Source organism: Erinaceus europaeus, chromosome 19 (genome assembly GCF_950295315.1).
Source record: "Erinaceus europaeus chromosome 19, mEriEur2.1, whole genome shotgun sequence".
NCBI lineage: Eukaryota > Metazoa > Chordata > Mammalia > Eulipotyphla > Erinaceidae > Erinaceus > Erinaceus europaeus.
In genome coordinates, this window is record NC_080180.1 from 22,803,057 (window position 1) to 22,825,129 (window position 22,073).

General features: G+C 53.4%; 1 protein-coding gene across 5 annotated transcripts; it reads right to left on the reverse strand.

The window, feature by feature from the left end:
* Positions 1 to 36: 36 nt before the first annotated feature.
* ETNK2 (ethanolamine kinase 2) lies at positions 37 to 21,886 on the reverse strand. 5 transcript variants are annotated; one of them, XM_060178633.1, is made up of 9 exons: positions 21,382 to 21,505; positions 20,447 to 20,589; positions 20,070 to 20,329; positions 16,817 to 16,939; positions 11,655 to 11,797; positions 9,826 to 9,909; positions 5,705 to 5,850; positions 4,353 to 4,426; positions 2,150 to 4,145 (listed from the first exon to the last, which is right to left on the reverse strand). In XM_060178633.1, exons 3-9 carry the CDS (start codon positions 20,273 to 20,275, stop codon positions 3,941 to 3,943), a joined length of 981 nt encoding a protein of 326 aa, XP_060034616.1. In that variant the 5' UTR covers positions 20,276 to 20,329; positions 20,447 to 20,589; positions 21,382 to 21,505; the 3' UTR covers positions 2,150 to 3,940. The 5 variants fall into 5 exon arrangements, with proteins under 5 accessions (XP_007523215.1, XP_060034616.1, XP_016043654.1 ...); XM_007523153.3 differs by lacking the exons at positions 2,150 to 4,145; positions 20,447 to 20,589 and adding an exon at positions 37 to 1,036 and having other exon boundaries at positions 21,382 to 21,880; XM_016188168.2 differs by lacking the exon at positions 20,447 to 20,589 and having other exon boundaries at positions 21,382 to 21,886.
* Positions 21,887 to 22,073: the final 187 nt, after the last annotated feature.

Below are 22,073 nucleotides of genomic sequence, written 5' to 3' on the forward strand. Positions count from 1 at the left end.
CAAAGCCTCACCCTTGCTACTCAATACACCCAGTGGTCCACAAATGGCCTTTTAATGCAGAAAACCATGGTCATTTACAAATGGAGCACAACATGGGCCAGAGCCGCCAGCAAGGGAGGGCAGAAAGGAGCATCTCCCCTTGAGGGCCGGGGAGATGCTCAGCTGGGCTCAGCACCGTCACGAGTGGTTCTGCTCAGGTGCTTATGCTGGGCCAGCCTGGAGGTTCCCACACTCTCCCCCACCCCCACTGGTCACTTAAAACCATGGGTCACCCTCAGAACAGAAGGAAGGGATGGAGAGTGAGGGGCTGGAGGGCAGAGGAAGGGGGCTAGTCTGGGCTCTGTGTTATTGTCCCCCCCCCCCCAAGTCACAGCACAGAGGACACACGGCTGCTCCCTGGTCCTTCCCAGCAGGCAGCAGAGAGATAGAAAGGGCACCAGAGCATGGGGAGGGGTGACTGGGTTGGATCTGACTTTGAGCAAGGGAAGGACCTCGAGCACCACGCTAGGCCACACCCCCACTCCATATAGGTACTGGTGTGGGCTCGGCACCTCCCACAGAGGCCTGCAGGGGGAGGCTGGTGGCATTGGAGGTAGAAAGGAGCCCTCCCACTGTCTCCCCTCCCCAAGACAAGAGGGTCAAAGACTCATCTAAGGCAGCCCAGATGCCAGCATGGCTGGGCGCTGGGAATGCTCGGCTTCCCAGGGGTGACTGAGGTCCAGGCCGGTGGCAGGCACTTCCTCCCAAGTTGGGCCAAGTGAAGGGGACCCCCAGGGCTGTGACCTAACAGCTTTCCAAATAACAACATAGCCTCAAGCACCAGCCACTGGGCTGGTGGCAGCAGCACAGTTTTCTCTCTGGGAACCTCCGTCTGTTCCCTTGTCCATGGGTGAGGGCCCCAGAGCAGAGCCAGGCCACAGGGGCTTGGCCAGGCAGATGGGGGGGGGAGACACGGGGAGCTGGTCACTTTGGCATCTCCAAGGCGGACACTTGCGGCTTCACCTTGAAGTACTGGTTGAAGCGGATCACTGCATACCTGCAAGGACAGGGGCAGGAGCTGCTGTGAGAGGGCGCTGCCTGAAGGGGGCGCTCACCACACCAGGAACGCTTCCACCCACTCAAACTTTTCGGGATCCAGGCAGGGCAGCTCCAGTCCAGGCTAAATTTATTATTATTTTTAACTTCAATTATATATTTTTCTTTTTCAGTCAGACTGGTATAACCCACCTACAAATGTTTTCAAAAATTTTTTTTTTCTCATTGCCACCTGGGGTTCACTGGGGCTTTGTAGCTGCATGATTCCACCCCTCTTGGACTTTTTATGTTTTGTTTTGTTTTCAGATACAGGGTGAGAGAGAAGAAAAGGAAGGATATCACAGCACTGCTTCTTTGCTTGAGGAAATTCTCTGTGTGGTGGTCCCATGTGGTGGCCAGGGGCTTGAGCCCTGGTCCTTGTTCACAGTAAAGTGTGCACTTGACTGAGTGCTCTACCTCCCAGTGCTCCATTCTTTTCTTTCTTTCTCTCTCTCTCTCTTTCTTTCTTTCTTTTTTTTTAATGGTGCTGGAGATCAAACCCAAGCTCTCACGGGGCTGCTGCCTTGGCTAAACCTCCCCTCCCCCGAATTGTAGAGTGAGATAGAAAGAACGGGGTGATGCTGCCTCCATGTGGTGTCAGGGATCGAACCCAGAGCCCCACACATGCAGTAGACATACTATTGCTAAGCCAACTGCCTGGCCTCATGCAAAAAAAAAAAAAAGTTTTTTTAAAAAATATTTATTTATTCCCTTTTGTTGCCCTTGTTATACTGTTGTAGTTATTATTGTTGTTATTGATGTCGTCGTTGTTGGATAGGACAGAAATGGAAAGGAGGGGAAGACAGAGAGGGAGAGAAAGTAGACACCTGCAGACCTGCTTCACCACCTGTGAAGTGACTCCCCTGCAGGTGGGGAGCCGGGGGCTTGAACTGGGATCCTTACAGCGGTCCTTGTGCTTTGCGCCACCTATGCATAACCTGCTGCGCTATCACCCGACTCCCGCAAAAAAAAAAAAAAGTTTTTATATTTATTTTTATTGCCACCAGGGTTATTACTGTGGCTCAGTGCCAGCACTGCGAACCCACTACTCCTGGTCGCCATTTCCACCACCACCCTTTTTATTAGATAGGACAGAGAAATTGAGAGAGGGAGACAGAGAGAGAGATACCTGCTTCACCATTCGTGGTGGAAGACAAGGGGAAGACTTGAACCCAGGTCCTTGGGCTTGGTAATATGTGTGCTTAACCGGTCGCACCACCGTCAGGCCCCCAAAGCACAGTTCTCCTACTGTAGGCAGCTCACATGCATGGGTCATACAACACCTGCCACTCAGCATGACATCTTGTGGGTTTCCCTATGTTGAAGCGTGTGGTGCGTGTGGTTTCCTCTAGGGCTCAACAACATTTCACACACAGGCCACGTTCTGCAGGTCTGCTGCCTACCAGCAGACACATGGGTTGCTTCTTAGCTACTGTGCATAGCGCTGCCATGACCTTGGGGGTACAAAAGGCTTGGAGAGCCTGCCTTCAGTTCTGGGTCTGTTTCTAGCAGGGAGCTAGCTGATGGTATCGTATTTCTGTTTCACTTTTATTATCTTTCTTTAGCAGAGTCTGGGCCTCACATACATGATTTCACCTCTCTGGGCTACTTCTTTTACTCAGATACAGAAGAATAAGATACCGAAGTACTCGGGCTTTCTCCAGTGCTGTTGTATTTCCCATGTGGTACCAGGGTTGAAATCCAGTCTGCGTGACAACGTGCCCAGCCTCGCCCACCAGGGGAGCTACCCCTCTGGTTCACTGTGACTGTTTTAATCATTTTGAGGGCAAGTACAGTACTATTTTCTATAGCACTTCATATTTTTAATAACCGGGCACAAGGGTTCAGTTTCTCCATATCCTCACCTTTTTTTCAGTTCTTTAAAAAAAATATTTTGGGGCTGGGTGGTGACACACCTGGTTGAGCGCACATGTTACAATACCCAAAGACCTGGGTTTGAGCCCCCAGTCCCCACCTGCAGGGGGAAAGCTTTGTGAGTGGTGAAGCAGGGCTGCAGGTGTCTCTCTGTCTCTATCTCCCTCTCTATCTCCCCCTTCCTTTTTGATTTCTCACTGTCTCTATCCAATAAATTAAAGATAATGCCAAAAAAGAAGAAAAATTATTTTTATTTATTTGATAGAGGCAGAGTAAAATTGAGAGGGAAGGGAAAGATAGGAGAGGGAGATAAAAAAGCTTCCCTTGTGAAGCTTTCCCTCTGCAGACATGACTAGGAGCTTGAACCCAGGCCCTTGAGCATGTTCACATGCTCTGCAAGGTGTGCCGCCGCCCAGCCTGTCTGTCCTTCCTCCCTTCTTTTCCTTTTTTTTTTTTTCTGTCTCCAGGGCTACCACTGGGGCTCAGTGCCTGCACTAGGAATCTACTGCTCCTGGTGGCCACTCCCTTTTTTTTAACTGAATAGGACAGAGAGAAATTGAGAGGGGAGGGGAAAATAGAGAGGGAGAGAGACAAGACAGACACCTGCAGACCTGTTTCACCACTTGTGTGAAGCGACCCCCCCCCACACAGGTGGGGAGCCGGGGGCTCAAACCGGGATCCTTGAGCGGGTCCTTATGCTTCATCCTATGTGCGCTTAACCCACTGCCCACCTCCTCTTTTTCTTCTTTCTCCTTTCCTTTTCCTTCCTTCCTCCCTTCCTTCCTTCCTTCCTCCCTTCCTTCCTTCCTCCCTTCCTCCCTTTCTTTCTCTATCATCGCCCATGTAGTATCTGTGAGAGTTCAATGCACTTGATTCTAATGACACTGAATCCAGGCTAGTGACTCGCTTTCTGCTGTGGGTGGCGTGGAGAAGGCCGAGGAGACAGATCCCTGGCACTTAAGGACCTGGCTGACAGTCCTCTGAGTCATCACTAGTGAAGCACAGTCTGGTCAGAGCACCTGGGGTGACTAGAGGGGAGCTGATCTGATGGCCACACAAATGGACTCAGTGAGTCCCTACTGTCCTTTTTTCCCTCTGCTATGGGATGCAGGGTGGGGTTGCACTTGTCATCTTCCAGGCCACGGGCAACAATTCCACCAGCCACCAGACTCACGATGCTCAGGCAGTGCAGTGGGCTGCAAGGATGGGGGCAGGATGGGTGTTACCCCAGCCTGGCCTCCCCTGGAGCAATCACCCTACTAGCATGAGCTGGTTGGAAAGAGGACATTAGCAAAGCAAAGGAATGAACTCTGGATATTCCGCTGGGACTGCCCTTGCCCTCCCCCTCCTGCCCCAATCCAAGACTTTCATCTGCCCACGTTGACTTGTCTGCTTGCACTTACCTGAGGAAATCGAAGTCGATGGTGGAGAACTGGTTCTGGATGAGGGCCCAGAGGGCCCAGAAGAAGTGGGATGCCTAGAAATAGACCAGAGAGGTTCAGTGTGGACACTCCCACCTCCCTAGTCATCACAGAACTGCAGGGGGTCACTTTAGAAAGCAACTAAGACAGCACAGGGAGGGCGACCCCAGAAGTCAGGTCACTCAGGGGCTCTAGTGGCCCCAGAAAAAGGCCAGCAGAGTTAGTCCTACTTGCCCTGAGGTGGTCAGCGGGATTATACTTCTAGAACTCAGCCCATTCCCAAGCCAGCAGAATTTTCTAGACCATGGTATTTGGGTGCAAAAACTCCTGTCAGAGTTCAGGCCCAGTGACAGATAGAGCAGCTGGGACCCCCTCTTTTGCTAGAGCCCACCCCTTTCCCCTGGCCTGACTCTGTAGTAGCAGGTGGGCCTGGCTGGACAGAGCTCTGGGCACTAAAGAGCCATCTGCTGTCCCTAGAAGGCATTGTTCCCGATGTCCCTAGCAGTGACACTACTACTCCCCAAGCCAGGGCCCCCCTCCCGCAAGAGTGGGTTCTCAATTTCTCTCTCTCCTATCAAATAAATAAATATTTTTAAAGCAGAAAAAGAAAGATAACATTCTTCCTCTCCGAGGCTCAGAAAAAAAAACAGGATATGCTTAGCTGCAGTGTGAAAAGTTAAGGTAAGACATGAAAAAGAACTACTCACAAGTGTGCAAAGTTCCAGGTTCAAGCCCCCCCCACCTACAAGGGAGGAAGTTTCTCGATCTCCCCTTTCCCTCTCAATGCAGAAAGGAAAAAAGAGAATTGCTAAAATCAGGAAGCAGGTGAAAATCAGGAAGTCAGGCGGTAGCGCAGTGGGTTAAGCACAGGTAGCCCAAAGGGCAAGGACTGAAGTAAGGATCCTGGTTCGAGCCCCCGGCTCCCCACCTGCAGGGGAGTCGCTTCACAGGAGGCGAAGCAGGTCTGCAGGTTGTCTATCTTTCTCTGTCTTCCCCTCCTCTCTCCATTTCTCTCTGTCCTATCCAACAACAACATCAATAATAATAACTACAACAATAAAACAACAAGGGTAACAAAAAGGGAATACATAAATATTTTTTAAAAAAATCAGGAAGCAGACAAGAGATCGCTTTAGTGGGGTTGGGGGTGGGGGTGTGGAGGCAAGGAACAGCACCTGAAGAGTAAAGGGGTGCTCGAAATGGATCTCCCCAGAGGTGTCCTCTAAGTGGAAGTTCAAGAGCACTAGGCAGGGAATCCCCAGGGCCTTAAGCCTCTGCTCCCCCTTCCCTCCGAGGCTGCAAGAGGGCAGGAGATGGGGGTCACAGGCACTCACCAGGGCAAACTTGTTGACTTGCACATACAGCCTCTCCACTTCTCTGGGGGTTACAGCCACCCCCTTCTGAGCCTGCAGGTAGTAGTGCAGCCACTGCAGCTGGGTGTCCCTTGAGGGGTAGCGGCAGTAGTCCACCTCGTTCACACCTGGAGGTTGCGCAAAACATGCTGGGAGACCCACCTGGAGGTGTGTCCCTGATACCCCTTCCAACAGGGCTGTGCCTGAGGATGTGGTCCTGAGAAGGCAGCCAGGGCCCCACCACCATCAAGCACTTCTGACTAATGGGCAGAGGGGTACTGGGCAGTGGCTCACCAGTAGAGAACACAACTTACCATGCTCAAGGACCCGGGTTCAAGCCTCCATTCCCCACCTGCAGAGGGGAAGCTTTGCAAATGGTGAAGCAGTGCTGCAGATGTCTCTCTATCTCTCACTTTCTGTCTCCCCCCCATCAATTTCTCTCTGTCTTGTCTAACGACAAAAGAGAAAAAAGAGAAGGAAGGAAGGACTGTCAGACAGCAATAACCCTCGCAGCAATAATAAAAAGCAAAATCAGCTGGGGCCAGTGACATCCTGTATGAGTGAAGCCTTGGATGGCAGTGGGGAAGGTGTGGGGGAGGGGAGAAGACAGTTTTCTTTAAAAAAAAGGGGGGAGGGAGTCGGGGAGTAGCACAGCAGGTTAAGCGCACGTGGCGCAAAGCCCAAGGACCCATGTAAGGATCCTGGTTTGACCTCCCAGTTCCTTCTTCCGTAGCCAGTCAACAGCCAGTCAGGTTGAAAGCTGTCAGGAGCTGCTTGTTGCTGGCTTTGAAAGTGACTGGGATCCATGTGGATTCAGTCAGCTAGGAAGGATCGTCAGTTTCCCCAACAGTTCCCTACCTGCAGGGGAGTTACTTCACAGGCTGTGAAGCAGGTCTGCAGGTGTCTGTCTTCCCCTCCTCTCTCCATTTCTCTCTGTCCTATCTAACAACGACAACATCAATAACTACAACAACAATAAAAAACAAGGGCAACAAAAGGGAAAATAAATAAATAAATATAAAAATAAAAAGGCGGGGAACATTACCCCAGTGCAGGGCGCTGCTATCTGTAGACTGGTTGAAAGCCCAGCAGAGATCCCATAAGACAGCACCACCACACCCTACTGCCCACCTAAACTTCAGGCACACAGAATGGGGCTTAGCTGTCGTAGGACCAAGACAAACCTTCACTCACTGCCCCTCTCCCTTCAGTGGAATAAGTGACCCCCTTCCCCATTTATAAAGTGTAAGGTTGGATCTGAAGCATGTGTCCCACATTGCTTCACGGGCTGGTGCTGAGTTGGCTGAGATGTACCCCATTTGACATGGTAGAAACCAAAGAACCCACCTCATCCACCTGTCCTTCCTGCCCTTCCCTGGAGAACAGTCTAATCTCCTCAGGCCCCGAGAACATGGCTGGAGAAGTAGCTCCTGGCACAGATGTAGAAAAACTCAGGCCCAGAGAGAGCTGTGCTCAAGGTCACACAGCCAGCCAGTTAGAGGGGGATTTGGGGCTGGAACTTGGGTCATGCGAAGGAGTCCCTCTCCCTATGTCCAGTCTCCTGTCTGGTCCTCCCTCTCTCCCCTATGAGAGGCTCTTTCTTATTCTCAGCTTGGGAACTGGATGCAATCTGTTCCTTTAAGAAAACCAGCTGAGCTTTGCTCTGCGTGCTGGGTGGCAAGGACTTACAGAGGTTGAGATTCATCCGTTCCAGGGCCCAGAAGGTAGCCTACTAGCTAAAGCATGCATACTGCCATGTTTGAGACCCAGGTTTGAGCCTCTGGGAGCAATAACATACATAGAGGATGTTGGGATGTCTATTTTCTATCTCTCCCTCCCTCTACCTTCCCTCAAATTCAAAACAAAACAAAGGCCACCAGGAGCAGTGCAATCACATAGGCATGAAACTACAAAGTCCCTTCTGGGCCCCAGTGGTGACACACACACTTTACCAGGCACAAGGACCTGTATTCAAGTCCCCAGCCTCCACTTGCAGAGGGAAGGCTTCACAAACAGTGAAGCAGTGCTGATGTCTCTCTCTCTGTTCTCCGTTCTCCTTCCATCTCAGTTTCTGTCTCTATTCAATAAATAAGTAAATAAATAAATAAATAAAATATTAAAAGAAAATTCCTTCTGGAAAGGGCAGAGGATCTGGCAGCCAGGCCCTCACCAGCCCAGTGTGCAGCCAATGCCACATCCCCAGTTCTGCTGGTGGACCCAGCTGAGGCCCCACGTCCTGCAGTTCCTGGATAGAGCTGGGGCCTCCCTAGAGAGCCATACCCACAGGTGTGCTCAGTGTCCGCAGACCTGGCTACCTGGAGTTCCAGAGGGGCCTCAGCTGGCCAAGGGCTGTGGTGGAGAGTAGCCAGGGCTAGGCCGGGGTGGTTCTCCAGTTGACCTGGGTGTGTCTCACCTTCAAGCTTCAGGGTTAAGTACCCCACACTGCAGCCTGGGGAGCCCCTCCAGCCCAGGTCACCTCTTTAGTCCCTCTTTAATTATTAAACAAGTCCTCAAGCTAGAAAAACCTGCCTAGCTCCCTCTGCACAAACCATTCTATTGTGCACACCATGTCTCACAGGCCCATGAGGACCAGGTGGTGGATCACCTGGTGAAGTGAACAAGATTCATCTTGTCATGCTCAGGGATCTTTTTTTTTTTTTTAAATATTTATTTACTCCCTTTTGTTGCCCTTGTTTTATTGTTGTAGTTATTAGTATTGTTATTGATGTCATTGTTGTTGGACAGGACAGAGAGAAATCGAGAGAGGAGGGAAGACAGGGGAGAGAACAAAGATACCTGCAGACCTGCTTCAATGCTTGTGAAGCGACTCTCCTGCAGGTAGGGAGCCAGGGGCTCAAACCTGGGTCCTTACTTTGGTTCTTGCGCTTTGTGGCACCTGCGCTTAACCCGCTACACTACAACCCGACTCCTGTCATGCTCATGGATCTAGAGGGGGAAGCTTCCCAAGTGGTGAAACAGGGCTGCAGACGTCTCTTTTCTCTCTCTCTCTCTCTCTCTCTCTCCCTCCCTCCCTCCCTCCCTCCCTCTCTCCCTCCCTCCCTCCCTCCCTCCCTCCCTCCCTCTGCCTCTCATAACTATCGATAAAGAAAACAGAAGAAAATATATGGACTCCGGGAACAGTCGAGTTGAGCAGGCACCAAACTCCAGTGATAACCAGTGATGAAAATAAATAAATAAATAAAACACGGCTTGAACTTGGAGGGTGAAGTTGTCCAGCACGTGGCTACTCAGAGTAGTCTTTCTTTCCCTTCCTTTCTCTTTTCTTTTTGCCATCAAGGTTATCGCTGGAGCACAGGGTCTTCACAACACCACACCCAGTGGTCACTTTCCCCCCTTTTGTTTGACAGAGGATAAGAGAAAGAGGGACAGAAAGACAGAGAAACAGAGACAGTAGCATCACTGCTTCAACACTTATGAAACTTCCCCCCCACAAGTGGGGACTGAGAACTTGGTCCCAGACCCTTGTGCACGGAAGCATGTGTGCTCTACCCAAGGTATCTCCACCAGCCCCCCCCCCCATCCTTAGTCACCAGGAAAACAGCTACATACGCTTGGCCTGCACTGTGCTGGCCCAGCTGGTTGGACTGTGTCTACCCAAAGGAGGGGCCTTTCTCTATCTTACTCCAAGTGGAGTATTCTCAGGGAGTCTGCAGGAATATTTTCCTAGTTTCCACCCAAATGCCAAAGGGATATATGTGTGTGTGTGTGTGTATGTGTGTGTGTGTGTAATTTATTTGCATATGTGAGAGATAGGAGGGGGAGAGAGAGAGTCTGCCAGGTATCGAACTTGGGACCTCATGCCTCACAGCCCAACACTTTCTCTACTGTGCCACTTTCTGGATCACTAAATGGGCCTACTCTGTGAGTCTTCTTTGTGGATGTGGGTTCGAGGCTGGTAGGGGGTCTCTAGCGACAAGCTGCACCTCCCCCAGCCCTCCCCAGCTGCAGCTGAGATATTTCTGAGGACAGGCGCTGTGTGGCTTCCACTCTGCAAGTGCTGGACTCCACACATCTGCCCCCAGCCCGGACCGTCCGTGACAGGAGAATGTGATGTCCATGCCCCCAAAGAAACACCCCCTCACCTGCAAACTCATTGAAATGGTTGCCGATGTCGTAAGCTTGGTAGTTGTAGCCAGCATATTCATAGTCGATGAAGTGAACGTGACCTGGGAGGAAGAGGGGAGGAGTTAAGAGCAAGTCCCTACATCAGACAAGAGGCTAATAACCAAAATATATAAAGAGCTTGCCAAACTCAACAAGAAAACAAATAACCCCATCCAAAAAATGGGGAGAGGATATGGACAGAATATTCACCACATAAGAGATCCAAAAGGCTGAGAAACACATGAAAAAATGCTCCAAGTATTTGATTGTCAGATAAATGCAAATAAAGACAACAATGAGATATCACTTCACTCCTGTGAGAATGTCATACATCAGAAAAGGTAACAGCAGCAGATGCTGGAGAGGTTGTGGGGCCAAAGGAACCCTCCTGCACTGCTGGTGGGAATATAAATTGGTCCAGCCTCTGTGGAGAGCAGTCTGGAGAACTCTCAGAAGGCTAGAAATGGACCTACCCTATGATCCTGCAATTCCTCTCCTGGGGATATATCCTAAGGAACCCAACACATCCATCCAAAAAGATCTGTGTACTCGTATGTTCTTGGCAGCGCACGTAATAGCCAAAACCTGGAAGCAACCCAGGTGTCCAACAACACATGAGTGGCTGAGCAAGTTGTGGTCTATATACACAATGGAATACTACTCAGCTATTAAATATGGTGACTTCACCGTTTTCAGCCGACCTTGGATGGATCTTGAAAAATTCATGTTAAGTGAAACAAGTCAGAAATAGGAGGATAAATATGGGATGATCTTACTCTCAGGCAGAAGCTGAAACACAAGTAGAACCTGAACTGGAATTGGCGTATTGCACCAAAGTAAAAGACTCTGGGGTGGGTGGGGGGGAGAATACAGGTCCAAAAAGGATGACAGAGGACCTGGTGGGGGTTATATTGTTATATGGAAAACGGAGAAATGTTATGCATGTACAAACTATTATATTTACTGTTGAATGTAAAACATTAATTCCCCAATAAAGAATTAAAAAAAAAAAGAGCAAGTCCCGTGAGATCTGGAGAAGGGACTGGCAGACACTGGGGAGGAGGCACCCAGGGACTCCAGTTGGCCTCAGGCAACCCAGCCCCACCAGCCTCCAAAGCAACAGCCTTCCATCCATGGGTCTGTCTGTCCTGCCTTCAGTCCCTCTACACTGATGGGTGTGTGGACCCTCCCAGCATCTGTTCTGGGCATGACAAAGACCAGAACTAAAGCTGAGTGCTCTTCCAGGGGGTGAAACTTGGGGCCAAAGCACTGGAAGGTCTCTCTCTCCATTAAGACTGGGGGTAGCCAAGACGAACACCAAACCACTGCCAGCATAAAGGGTTCAGTGCTCTGATGTGCAGGACCTCCCGTAGCACATCTATGACTTCTTGGTATAGGTTTTCTCTACATTTTAAAGATGTCTTGGGCAGAGATAGCCTAATAGTTATGCAAAGAGACCAAGTCCCAGGTTCAATCCCCTGTATCACCATAAGCCAGAGTTGAGCAGTATTCTGGTTAAAAAAAAAGTTCTCTACATTTTAAAGATATATATATCTTTATGAGGAGCGGGGTCCTTGCACATGGCAATGTGTGCACTCTACCGGGTGTGCCACCGCCTGGGCGATGGCTTCGACTTTCTCAGAGTTGGGATTTCTAGTTTCCTTTTCCCCTTTTCTCCTACACATTACCCTAAGCCCTAAACCTGGAGGCTTCCTATTGCCAATCCAAGGATCCAGAGGTCGGCAGTTTACCCAGAGGTCGGCAGTTTACCCAGCACAGGGCCCGGCCAGGGCCAGCCGAGCTATACCTTTGGTGCTGTCATAGATGATATTCTTGCAGAGAAGGTCGTTGTGGCAAAACACCACAGGGGAGTCCAACTGGGACAGGTGCTCCTTCAGCCAGCTCATCTCCTGTTCCAGCACGTCGACAGCGGGGACCCCTGCAGAAAGGCTAGGTGGTGGGAGAAGGGGGGTTGCTGGAGGGAGGTCAGTGCCTGGCCTCACCAGCCCTGAGCTCCAGCCTCATCACTGCCTCTCCCTGGAACAAATGGCCCTCCCACTTGGACCCTTGCTTGTGTCATTTGTAAAATGGCTCATGTGCTTCCTGTCCTCCTGACTTCCTGCGGTTACTCCAAGAGACTGAGAGTCCTTCACCAGGCATGGAAGCCTTTGCTCAGAGCGCATCCCTGCAACCCAGTGAACAGAACAGCAAAGCCCCTGAAAGGCAGAGCACGGCCAGGAGTGTCTCCCACTGCCCTGGCAGCTGATGTCACAGCTGGACAGGACCTGAGGAGTCATCTGGCCTAACTTCTCATGGCACAGACAGGCCACACCAACCTGCTAAGAAAGCAATCAAGTTTCCCTTAGGAAATCAGTCCTATAAGACCAAGGGACTATCAGAACCCCTTGCTCAAAACACTTGGCTCCTCGGCTCCCCGAGAGCTCACCTTTTTCACCTTGAAGAGTGGCTTCTTGGCCCAAATCCCCTGCCAGACATGAGAGGGCAGGACCAAAGACCAAAGACTCCTAGAGGCTGCCCCTCTTCCTCCCTCCCCTGACCCCCTGTGGCACGAGGCACATGGCACATGCAGGCATTTCTGTCCAAAGAAACATGTGGAAGAGCAGCTCAGGAGGAAGCATAGCAGGTAAAGCACTGGACTCTCAAGCACAAGGTCCTGAGTTCAACTCCCAGCATCCCTTGAGCCAGACTGATGCTCTGGTTCTTCCCCTTATAATAATTAATCTAAAACAAAACAGTGTTGGCAGGACAAGTGCGTGCGTGCATGCATGCAAACTGAGTACTGGAGTCCTCAGAGGCCAAGGGGATGCTAGTGGAGGGTACACTCTGCCCAAATGCTCTGAGCTTTGACCCCTGGGCAGTACACAGGTCTCTGCAGTGAAAAGCCAGAAAGCCAGCAGAGCCCTTACAAGCACCAATGAGCGGAGGGGCGGAGGCTGGGATGTTATCTCCCTTCGGGTGTCTTCTGTTTGCTTTCCTGTGGAGGGCATGCAGGGAGGAGAGTGACATAGGGTCTCTCAGATCTTCCCCTGACGGCCTGCCGCCCCCTCACCTAGCCCCGGGGAGAAGTACTCACCCACAGCTCCCTCACCCTCTGGGAACAGGCAGGCAGCAGGCTCCCCAAGGCTTTGAGGAGATGAAAGTTTAAGAAGAGATGAGGTCATCCAGGGCCCCCACCCCCAACCCAGGGAAACAGGCCCAAGGCAGAGGCTCCCAGCCAGCCTCCAGATGTCTGATACAGCTGGACCCTGGAGGAATTAACTGAGGAACACAGAGCCCGGCCTGTCCAAAGACTGAATCCAGCTGGACCACCACCTGCATCCCCCTCAGAGGTGCTGCCGGCTGCTCTGAGCCCCGGGGCCTGGGGCAAAGTGATAAAGGGGACCCCTCCACCCGCTGGAGTTCATATTCGGTCTTCATCAGAGCTGAGCTTACCTCGGTTCTCTTTAATTTCTTTTACTTTTTTTTAAAAATAGAGACAGAGAGGCAGAAGGGGGGGGGGGCAGGCTGCAACCACAGCACTGAAGCTTCCTTCAGTACAGTGGAAGCCAGGCTTGAACCTGAGTCATGCACATGGCAAGGTAGTGCACTATCCAAGTGAGCTATCCCGCCAGCCATGGCTCTTTAAGAAGCTTCAAGATTGTTTTTTCCCCTCTCTGTGGAGTAAGGCCATCCAGAGATAAGAATTCAGAGGCTGAGGAGTCGGGCGGTAGCACAGTGGGTTTAAGCACAAGTGGCGCAAAGTGCAAGGACTGGCGTAAGGATCCTGGTTCAAGACCCCGGCTCCTGACCTGCAGGGGAGTCATTTCACAGGCGGGTGAAGCAGGTCTGCAGGTGTCTATCTTTCTCTCTCCCTCTATCTTCCCCTCGTCTCTCCATTTCTCTCTGTCCTGTCCAACAACGACGACATTAGTAACAACGACAATAATAACTACAACAATAAAACAAGGGCAACAAAAGGGAGTAAATAAATATTAATAAAAAAATATAAAAAGAATTCAGAGGCTGCCTTGGGTCTGCCCAGGTCTACAAAACACTGCCCAACCTTAACCCAGGCCTGACCCCCAACCTTCCCACCTCAAGGCCACTCAGATGGTTACTGTGGGAACCACCAGCCTTGTATCTCCCCAGCAGCCTCCGTTGACACCCTGCTTCCCTCCCCTCCTGAAAGCTGGCCAGCTTGCCACCTCCATCCCTGACACCACTGACTCTTTCAAGGCTGTAGGGCTGGTGGAGGGCTGGCCAATACCGCATCACACCCGGCAGAACAGATAGCACTGAGCCTCCTCTATCCCTCAGTGGTTGCAGGAGTGGGTGCAGGGGTGGAGGTGTCTCCCAGGAACCTCTATCCTTCTTTCCTTCCTTCATTCCTTCCTTCCTTTTTCTTCCTCTCTGTCTCTGTCTCTCTCTCTGAATAAATAAAAATAAATATAAAAAAATATTTATTCATTTTCCCCTTTTGTTGCCCTTGTTGTTTTATTGTTGTAGTTATTATTGTTGTTGTTATTGATGTCATTGTTGTTGGACAGGACAGAGAGAAATGGAGAGAGGAGGGGAAGACAGAGAGGAGGAGAGAAAGACAGACACCTGCAGACCTGCTTCACTGCCTGTGAAGCGACTCCCCTGCAGGTGGGGAGCCGGGGGCTTGATCCGGGATCCTTATGCCGGTCCTTGCACTTTGCGCCACCTGAGTTTAACCTGCTCCGCTACCATCCAACTCCCCCAAGGAGCCTTCTTGATGCACCCAAAGCTGCCCTTTTTCTTCCAGCCACCCAGACTCCTCCAAGTTCAGCCCAGTGCCCAGGCCACCACACTAATTTCCACCCCCCAGCAAGGATGCTCTTGGGCAATGTTCCTGAAGATAGTTCTTTGACTACCTGCCTCAGAACCACCAGGCAAACCGATCAGAATGCAGGTTCCCAGGCTTTCCCGGGGGACGTCCTAGTCAGTCTCTGGAGTCCGGCTTAGCAAGCACCTCAGGGGAGTCCACTGGGATCTTGCCCATCGAACACCAATACCATCACCACTACCCCCAGTTGGTCTTCTTACCTTGAATCACCCCTTCACCCCCACACTGGCCCTGCATGATGCTCTAAGAGTTTCTCTCCAAGTCACAGAACTGCTCTGGTTACTGACCCAAGTCCCTGGCTCAAACCTCCCACAATTTAGCCCCACCATCTGCTAAATAAAAACTTCACTCCTGAGCTGGCACTTAAAGCTAAGGGAGATAGCGTAATGGCTATGCAAAAAAGACTATTATGCCTATGACTCTGAAGCTCCAGGTTCAATCCCCAGCACCACCATAAGTCAGAGCTGAATAGTGCTCCAGTAAAAGAAAAGTAATAAATAAATAAAGTCTCTCATACACTAGCTCCTACTCACCCTGCAACCCTAGCCCCTCCTGTCAGCCTTGCCCCCTCATCCTCTCTGAGCAAGCTGTGCCCACAAGTGCCCTCCCTTCTCAGCTCTGCCACCCCACCTCCACCAAGAAGCCTTTCCCTGCCCTCTCAGCCCCAGTGACTAAACCACACACCCGCCTCCTGGGGCCAAGCATAGGCATGTCGGAGCCCCAGACAGTCTTGAAGCTCCTTGAGGGCAGGGCTGATGATGGCCCGTTGATGTTTGTGCAACTCAGGGCAGGGCTGAGTTAAATCAGGGCTGTTAGGCAACAGGCTGAGCCCAGGAACCTCATGTTGCCCTAGTAACTGGTCCTCAATGCCCGGCTTCGGGGTAACCATCACTCCGTAAAAAGGCTCCGAGCAGCTAAGCACTGGACCTGTCCAAGGTCAGAAGTGTGAGGGGACAGCTCCTTCCCCAGCAGGGGCAGCAGTGACAGTTACCATGGGGATAGTGGAGTGGAGCAGCCTCAGTACAGGCCACGCCTAGACATCAGGCTTGGATGCTCAGACCCCACTGAGACTCCCTTCCCACATGCTGGTGCAGCCTGAGGAGAGAAGGCCATTCTTGTTCTAGAGACAGCCTGAGGTCCAGAAGGCCAGGAACAGGCCCTCTGGGGACAAGCTGTCCCAAAGCTGAGGTTGATAACCAGAAAGTGGGAGGGGTCACATAAAGTGTGTGTCTGTGTATCTCTGTGCATGTGTCACAGAGACATATAAGGACACAGTTAATTATTGTCTTGTCACCATAGGGGAGGGATGGAGACACGCTTGCCCAGCTCCCTCTGTTTCAGACTCCTTGAACACTGGGAACAAAGGTAATGTTCAATCCCAGCAGGGGACGTGAAGCAATCAGAGACTCGCAGCTGCTTCTCTAGACAGGAGGGACACCACCACTCCAGCCCTATCTCAGCACTCAAAGACCCAGGACCGGAAGACTCTCAGTCCATCAGCCTGAGAGCTGAGGTGGAGGGAACCCCATCTTCCTCAGGGAGAGGTATTGTCAGGATTACCCCCTTTCCTGGAAAGAGCAGCAAGAGAGCAGGCAGCTGTCAGGGCGCCAAGAGGCAGGTGGGCCAAGAGGAGCCCAGACTTGCAGCAGGAACCTTGATGTCTCCAGGGCTTGTCAGCTGAGCCCTCGCAACTGACTGAACTCAGCCACACCCCGTCCCTTCTCAGAACGTGGGGCCCCTCGTTCTCATGGCTCAGACAAAAAGGGTCCTGGGCTGAGAAAAAGATGCCCTACCTCTGACCAGCCCTGACACTGGCAGAGTGCCGCCTCTCAGCCCCACTGTCCTTTATGCAAACTGGGGAGAAACTGTCCCTGCCCACTCAAGAGATGCCAGGAGAAATAAGCTGGCAGCTATTAAACTGTCAGTCTGATTCCTGACACTCAGTCACCCCAACTCTGCTCAGAGACAGGCAGAGGACCAGATGTTAGGACAGAGCCCAGAGACCTCCAGTTGGGGACAGTTTAGAGGCAGCGGTATAGGGCAGGGAGATGGCGTTAAGGCAGTGGAGACAGTGGCAGCTTCAGACCCTCCCATCTTTGTACCTGGGGTTGATCTCATCCTTCACAAGCATGAAATAATTGTGCATCTTGTGCCAGAGGCTGGGCTTGGGCAGGCTGCCGTTGGCATGGATGGTGTGGATCTTTGCCATTTCCAAGGCAATGAGCCTACAGTGGGAAACGGGGAGAGAGTTAGCGATCAGAACGGGGCGGGCACTTACTCAGTTCAGTGCTCTCCTGACCAGAAAGGGGTCCTGCAGTGTCAACTGGGGGCTGGGCAGAGGGCAGCGCATGGGACTCTCTCTCACTTTAGATAGAGACAGAGAGACAAACAGAGAAAGAGAGTGAAAAAGACCACAGCACCAAAGACCCCTTCAGTGCGCTGAAGGCAGGATTCACACCTCAGTCGGGCACATGGCAAGCAGCACACATCCAAGGGAGCTATTTCACCAGCCTGCATAGGACATCTCAGTGTTTGCTATCTCTGTCCCAACCAGAGGGATCAACCAAAGGCATGGGCCCAGCTGGGTGGCTTTGCCCAAAGCAATGGGCTGGTGACCACAGGTTAATGACCCTGCCCCATGCCAGGTTACATATCCACCGATATCCTTGATGACAGAGGGGTCACCTGGGGATAGAGGCAGTGCCCCTCTCCTCCCCCTGGACTCTGACCCTTGCCAGGGGGGGTGTGAGGCATGGACACAGGGCACCAAGGGATCAGGGGGTGGTGATGCCATACTGGAGAGAAGTGAAGTGCCCGCCTCTTATCAGACTGGCCAGAGTGAGGAGGGAGGCAAGCTGGCCCCGGGGCTGCCCCTTCCTCTGCCTCAGGGAGTAGACACTGGCAGCTGGGTGCCAAGGACGCAAAACAAACCAGAGTTCTATTTTCAAGTTCTCCTGTGGACATCATCCAAGGTCCTGGGAGAGGAGGAAGGGATACTAGGGCGAGGAACAAGGAGGCCAGGCAAGGCTGCAGGCAGAGCGTGGGGGTGGCTGACGGGCTGACCGGTCAGAGCCAGAGGCCTAGATAAGGACAGCAGCGTCTGGGGCCCTGGGTCCCAGCTGGTCTCCCCCAGCCTCTGCCAGGGCTCCCTCCTGGAGCCCGCTCCCCTCCAACCCCACCCCGGCTGCCAAGCCTCCAACATGCAAGTTTCCATCACTTCTGCCTCTTGCTGGAATAATCATCACTGGAAAGACAACAAAGGCACTGGCTGTTTGAAATCTTCTTACCAGAACTTCCAGGGGTACCCCCGCCCCTTGCCAGGTCCTGGGAATGGGGCAGACAGCCCCCCTTGGGATCTCAGGGCAGTGGAGGGGTGTTTCCAGCAGCCTAAAGGCTCTCACCCTCTCACCTCCCAGAGAGGGAAGGCAGGGGGCATGGCAGCCAGAGAGTGGGTGAGCCCTGGGGTTGCACTGTGACCAAGGCCCGGAGGAGCCGGTCAGAGTCTGACCAAAGCAGGGAGACTGACCTGAGACCAGGCCTTCCCTTCCCAAAGGAAGATTCCAAACTGAGCATGAACAGAGCATTTCCTGGAATATCAACAGGACTGTTGTCTGGAATAGCAATGCAAGTAACCTCGACACTCAGCATCTTTATGTTGCAAAGCCTCTGCTGGCAGATGGTAGGAGGTGGGGTGCTGAGGAACATGGGGCTCCCCAAGGCCTTCCCTCTGCCTTTCCCTCTGACTCCAGCTTCACACCCCTGAAGGATTAATGGTTTCTCATAGACAAAGGGTCTAGTGCCTACACGCACCTCGATTTCTGGCTCTCCCCCAAAGGCAGCGTTCAATTTATCCAGCCTAAATCCACCTTCAACATTTCTGACAGTGCTGACTGTTCTCACAGGGAGTGAGTGACAGCTCCATCCCTAGAGGTGAAGAGGGCCTGGGAGTGGTGAGGGTCTGCCAATACTTGTACAAGACTGAGGGGAGGAGAACGGTGGAACAGCTGGGAGAGCCCCACCCCCACCCCCATCTGACCTCACTCTAGTTCCAGTGCAACTGGGGCTGCACAGCTGGGGCCTGAGGAGACTCAGGGTCACAAGGCCCCTCCCCCCAGATGCACAAGCCCTGCATGCGACTATCCCTGGGCCCACACCAGCTCTGTCCTGGAAAACAGAGCAGATGCACCAAAAATGCACTTAAGTGGAGGTTAACTGGGTAGCAGGTTAACCTGCACAGGACTTCCTGGTTGCCTGACTAGGAGGCCTTTACTGCTTCCCCATGACATCTGGAAGGTTCCTTCTTTGTGGAACAAGTCCCATGGATCCCAGGCAAACCCTGACACTGCCACTTAGTATGCCAGAAGAAACCTCCCCACTGCATGGAGTCCCACTCTAGTCTAGGTTCCCCAGGGGGTCATGTGAGGACTTGGAAGGAAGTCTCTGCAACTCCTTAAACTAGGGTTCCCACCAGACCAGGGACAGAGCTCAGGTTGGGGGAGGGACAGTTTCTCCCTGGGCTGTGGAACCAGGCTCAGCCAGGCTGGGGCCCACATACCTGAGCTCAGAAAGAGGGGAGGGGCAGGAAACGGGCTCTGGAGATTTGGCTCAGATTTCATTTCCAAGAACAGGGGGATGTTTCCAGGTCAGACTTGGGGTGGGCAGAGGCAGGGGCCAAGAAGCACAACCCCGCTGCATTTAAGAAGCCTGGTGGTGGCAGTGGTGGTCTGTGTGTGTATGTGTAGGGGAGTGGCACACCTGGTTAAGCACACACACATCACAGTGCACAGGAGGCGGGTTCAAGCCCCTGGTCCCTACCAGCAGAAGGAAAGCTTTACACTCAGTACAGTTGTGCTGCAGGTTTTTCTCTGTTTCTTTTCCTCTTTATCTCTCCTTCCTCTCTCAATTTCTATCTCTATACAATAATATAAATGTGGTCCAGGAGGTGACACAATGGATAAAGCATTGGACTCTCAAGCATGAGGTCCTGAGTTCAATCCCGGCAGCACATGTACCAGAGTGATGTCTGGTTCTTTCTCTCCTCCTTTCTCATTAACAAATACAATATCAAACAAATAAATAAATAAATAAAAATAAATATAAACAAACATGCAAAAATATTTTTTTAAAAAGCAGCAGAAAAAAAAAAGAAAAAGCAGGTCCCTCTGTTCACAGAGTCACCTGCCTACCCAAGAAATCATCTTTCTGCTAAATCTGGCTGAGAAAATTCTCACCAGTCTCTGTTGAGCCACGCACGTGCAAACACATGCATTGTTCACACAGCTTCATGGGGTTTGCAGAGCTTTCAGATTCATTCCTGGAGCCCAGAGTCGGCAGTCCCAGCCCACCCCTCCTCACCTGAAGAGCTGGGGCTCTTGGATGTGCTCAGGTCCCAGGGCCATGCCCTGCATGTACTCATAGCACAGCCCGTTCTGGAAGGTGCAGTAGAGTTTAGGGGCACAGCCGTGTGCTCGTAGCAGCTGGAAGTTCCTGACTTCGTTCTCGCGGTCCACCAGCAGCTCTGTCCGCTCCCCATACACCCGGACCAGCACACAGTCCTGCATGTCCTCCTCCACATAGCAGGCCACCAGCTTGTTGGTGATGCCATCAGTGAAGCGCTGGCATGGGGAGAGGTCAGTGTAGGCCAGGGCCCCTGCTCCAGCATGGACCAGAACGTGGCCTGCGAGAGCCCCAAGGTTCCCAGGAAGTGTCATTCCCACCCGGCTGTTCCTTACCACCTGCCAGGTCCAGGGCTCCCTGTCCTCCTGCCCCCTCCAGCTGCAGAAGTACAGGGGGAAGACTCTGGCTCCAGCGATAAGGAAGAATGAACTATGGGAGGGGACTCAGAAGACATCTGAGCCAAGTCGAGATATAGAAACTGAGGCCCAGAGAGGGAGGGACTGGTAGACAGCAAGTCAGGTCAGTGCTGGCACTATACCCCAGGTCTGGGGGTGGCTCACCATTTTCCACAAGTAGGGGTATGTGGCCTCTGTTTTTGGTCTGTCAGCTCCCTGGGGCCTGGCTCCCCCCTTCCGCAGAGCCCCCTCACCCCATGGGTGGAGCAGGAGCTGGGGACGCCCCACAGGTGGCAGAGGCTTCCAGGGGGCGGTAGTGGGCAAGTGGGGATTGTTTCCCAGGGTGCAGGTCAGTTGGGGAGTCAGTGGGGCTCCTCAGTAGGAGGTCCTGGCCACATCAGTGACCCTGAGAAATCCCAGCTAAGGGAAGGTGGGGTACTCTGTTTGGAGGGTCCATGGTCAAGCACCCCACCCCCAACACACACACTTGGGGGACATTCCGAATTCCAGATATGGCTCCTGGGATTCTGGAGGAGCTGGGGGTGCTAGAAGTGGGGTGGGGGGGCAGCAATGTTGGGGGAAGCTTTCAAAAGTTCCTGCCTCTTCGGGCTTCAGGGTCGGCTGGGTGCGAGTCCTGGACTGCAGGGGTGGGGCTGACAGCGTTTAGAGGGAGGGATGGGGGGGGGGAACAGGGAAGGGAAGGTAGAGGACCGAGGGGAGGGAAGGGGGAGCCTTGCTCTGCACAGAGATCCAAACAGATGGAGCCAGAAACAGCACCCCCCCACACACCGCCAGGCCGCGCCTCTCCCGCGCTGGGCAGCGCCCGGAAAGATGCCCCAGCGGGGCCGCGCCCGCGCCCGTGCCCGTGCGGCTACCTTGGTGCGAACTTGCTCGGGGCGCCAGTGCGGCCGCAGCTCCCGGATGAGGCGCAGCGCGCCCGGGAGGATGTTGTCCTGGTCCACCGAGACGCCGAAGCACGGGACGGCCCTCGGGGGCCCCGGCGGCTCCCGGCAGCCCGCGCCGGCTGCCGCCCGCTCCTCCATGCCCCATGAGCACTGCGGGCAGCGCGCCGGCCGCCGCAGGTAAAAGGGCGAGCGCGGCAGGGCCGGCGAGGGGGGCACAGCCATGCCCGCAGCCCCACCCCCTCGGAGCGCGGACGCTAGCCCCGGCGGGGGGGCCCGGGGAGGGGCCTGGGGGAGCCCATGGCGCTGAGCGCCGCAGCCCCAGCCGGATGGCCAGGGACGAGCCGCGGGCCGACCTCCCGCTCGGCTGGGAGAGGGCCCCGGAAACGCCCCCTCCGCCGCGGCCCGCCCCGCACCGGCCCGGCCCGGCCCGGCCCCGCGCCACGGCTCGCAGCAGCTGCCCGAACCTGAGCGCGGGGCGGAGGGCCGCCCGGGAGGCCGTGACGCCAGGGCCGGGGCGGGGCGGGGGGCGGACCCCGAGTCCTTGTGCGGCCGGGCGAGCACCCCGGCCGGCCTCTGGCCTCCTCCTCCCGCCGCGGGTCAGCTCTCTCCTGGGCGAGGCACTTCCTGCGCCCCCATTTCACCCAGGAGAGTGGACACCCCCT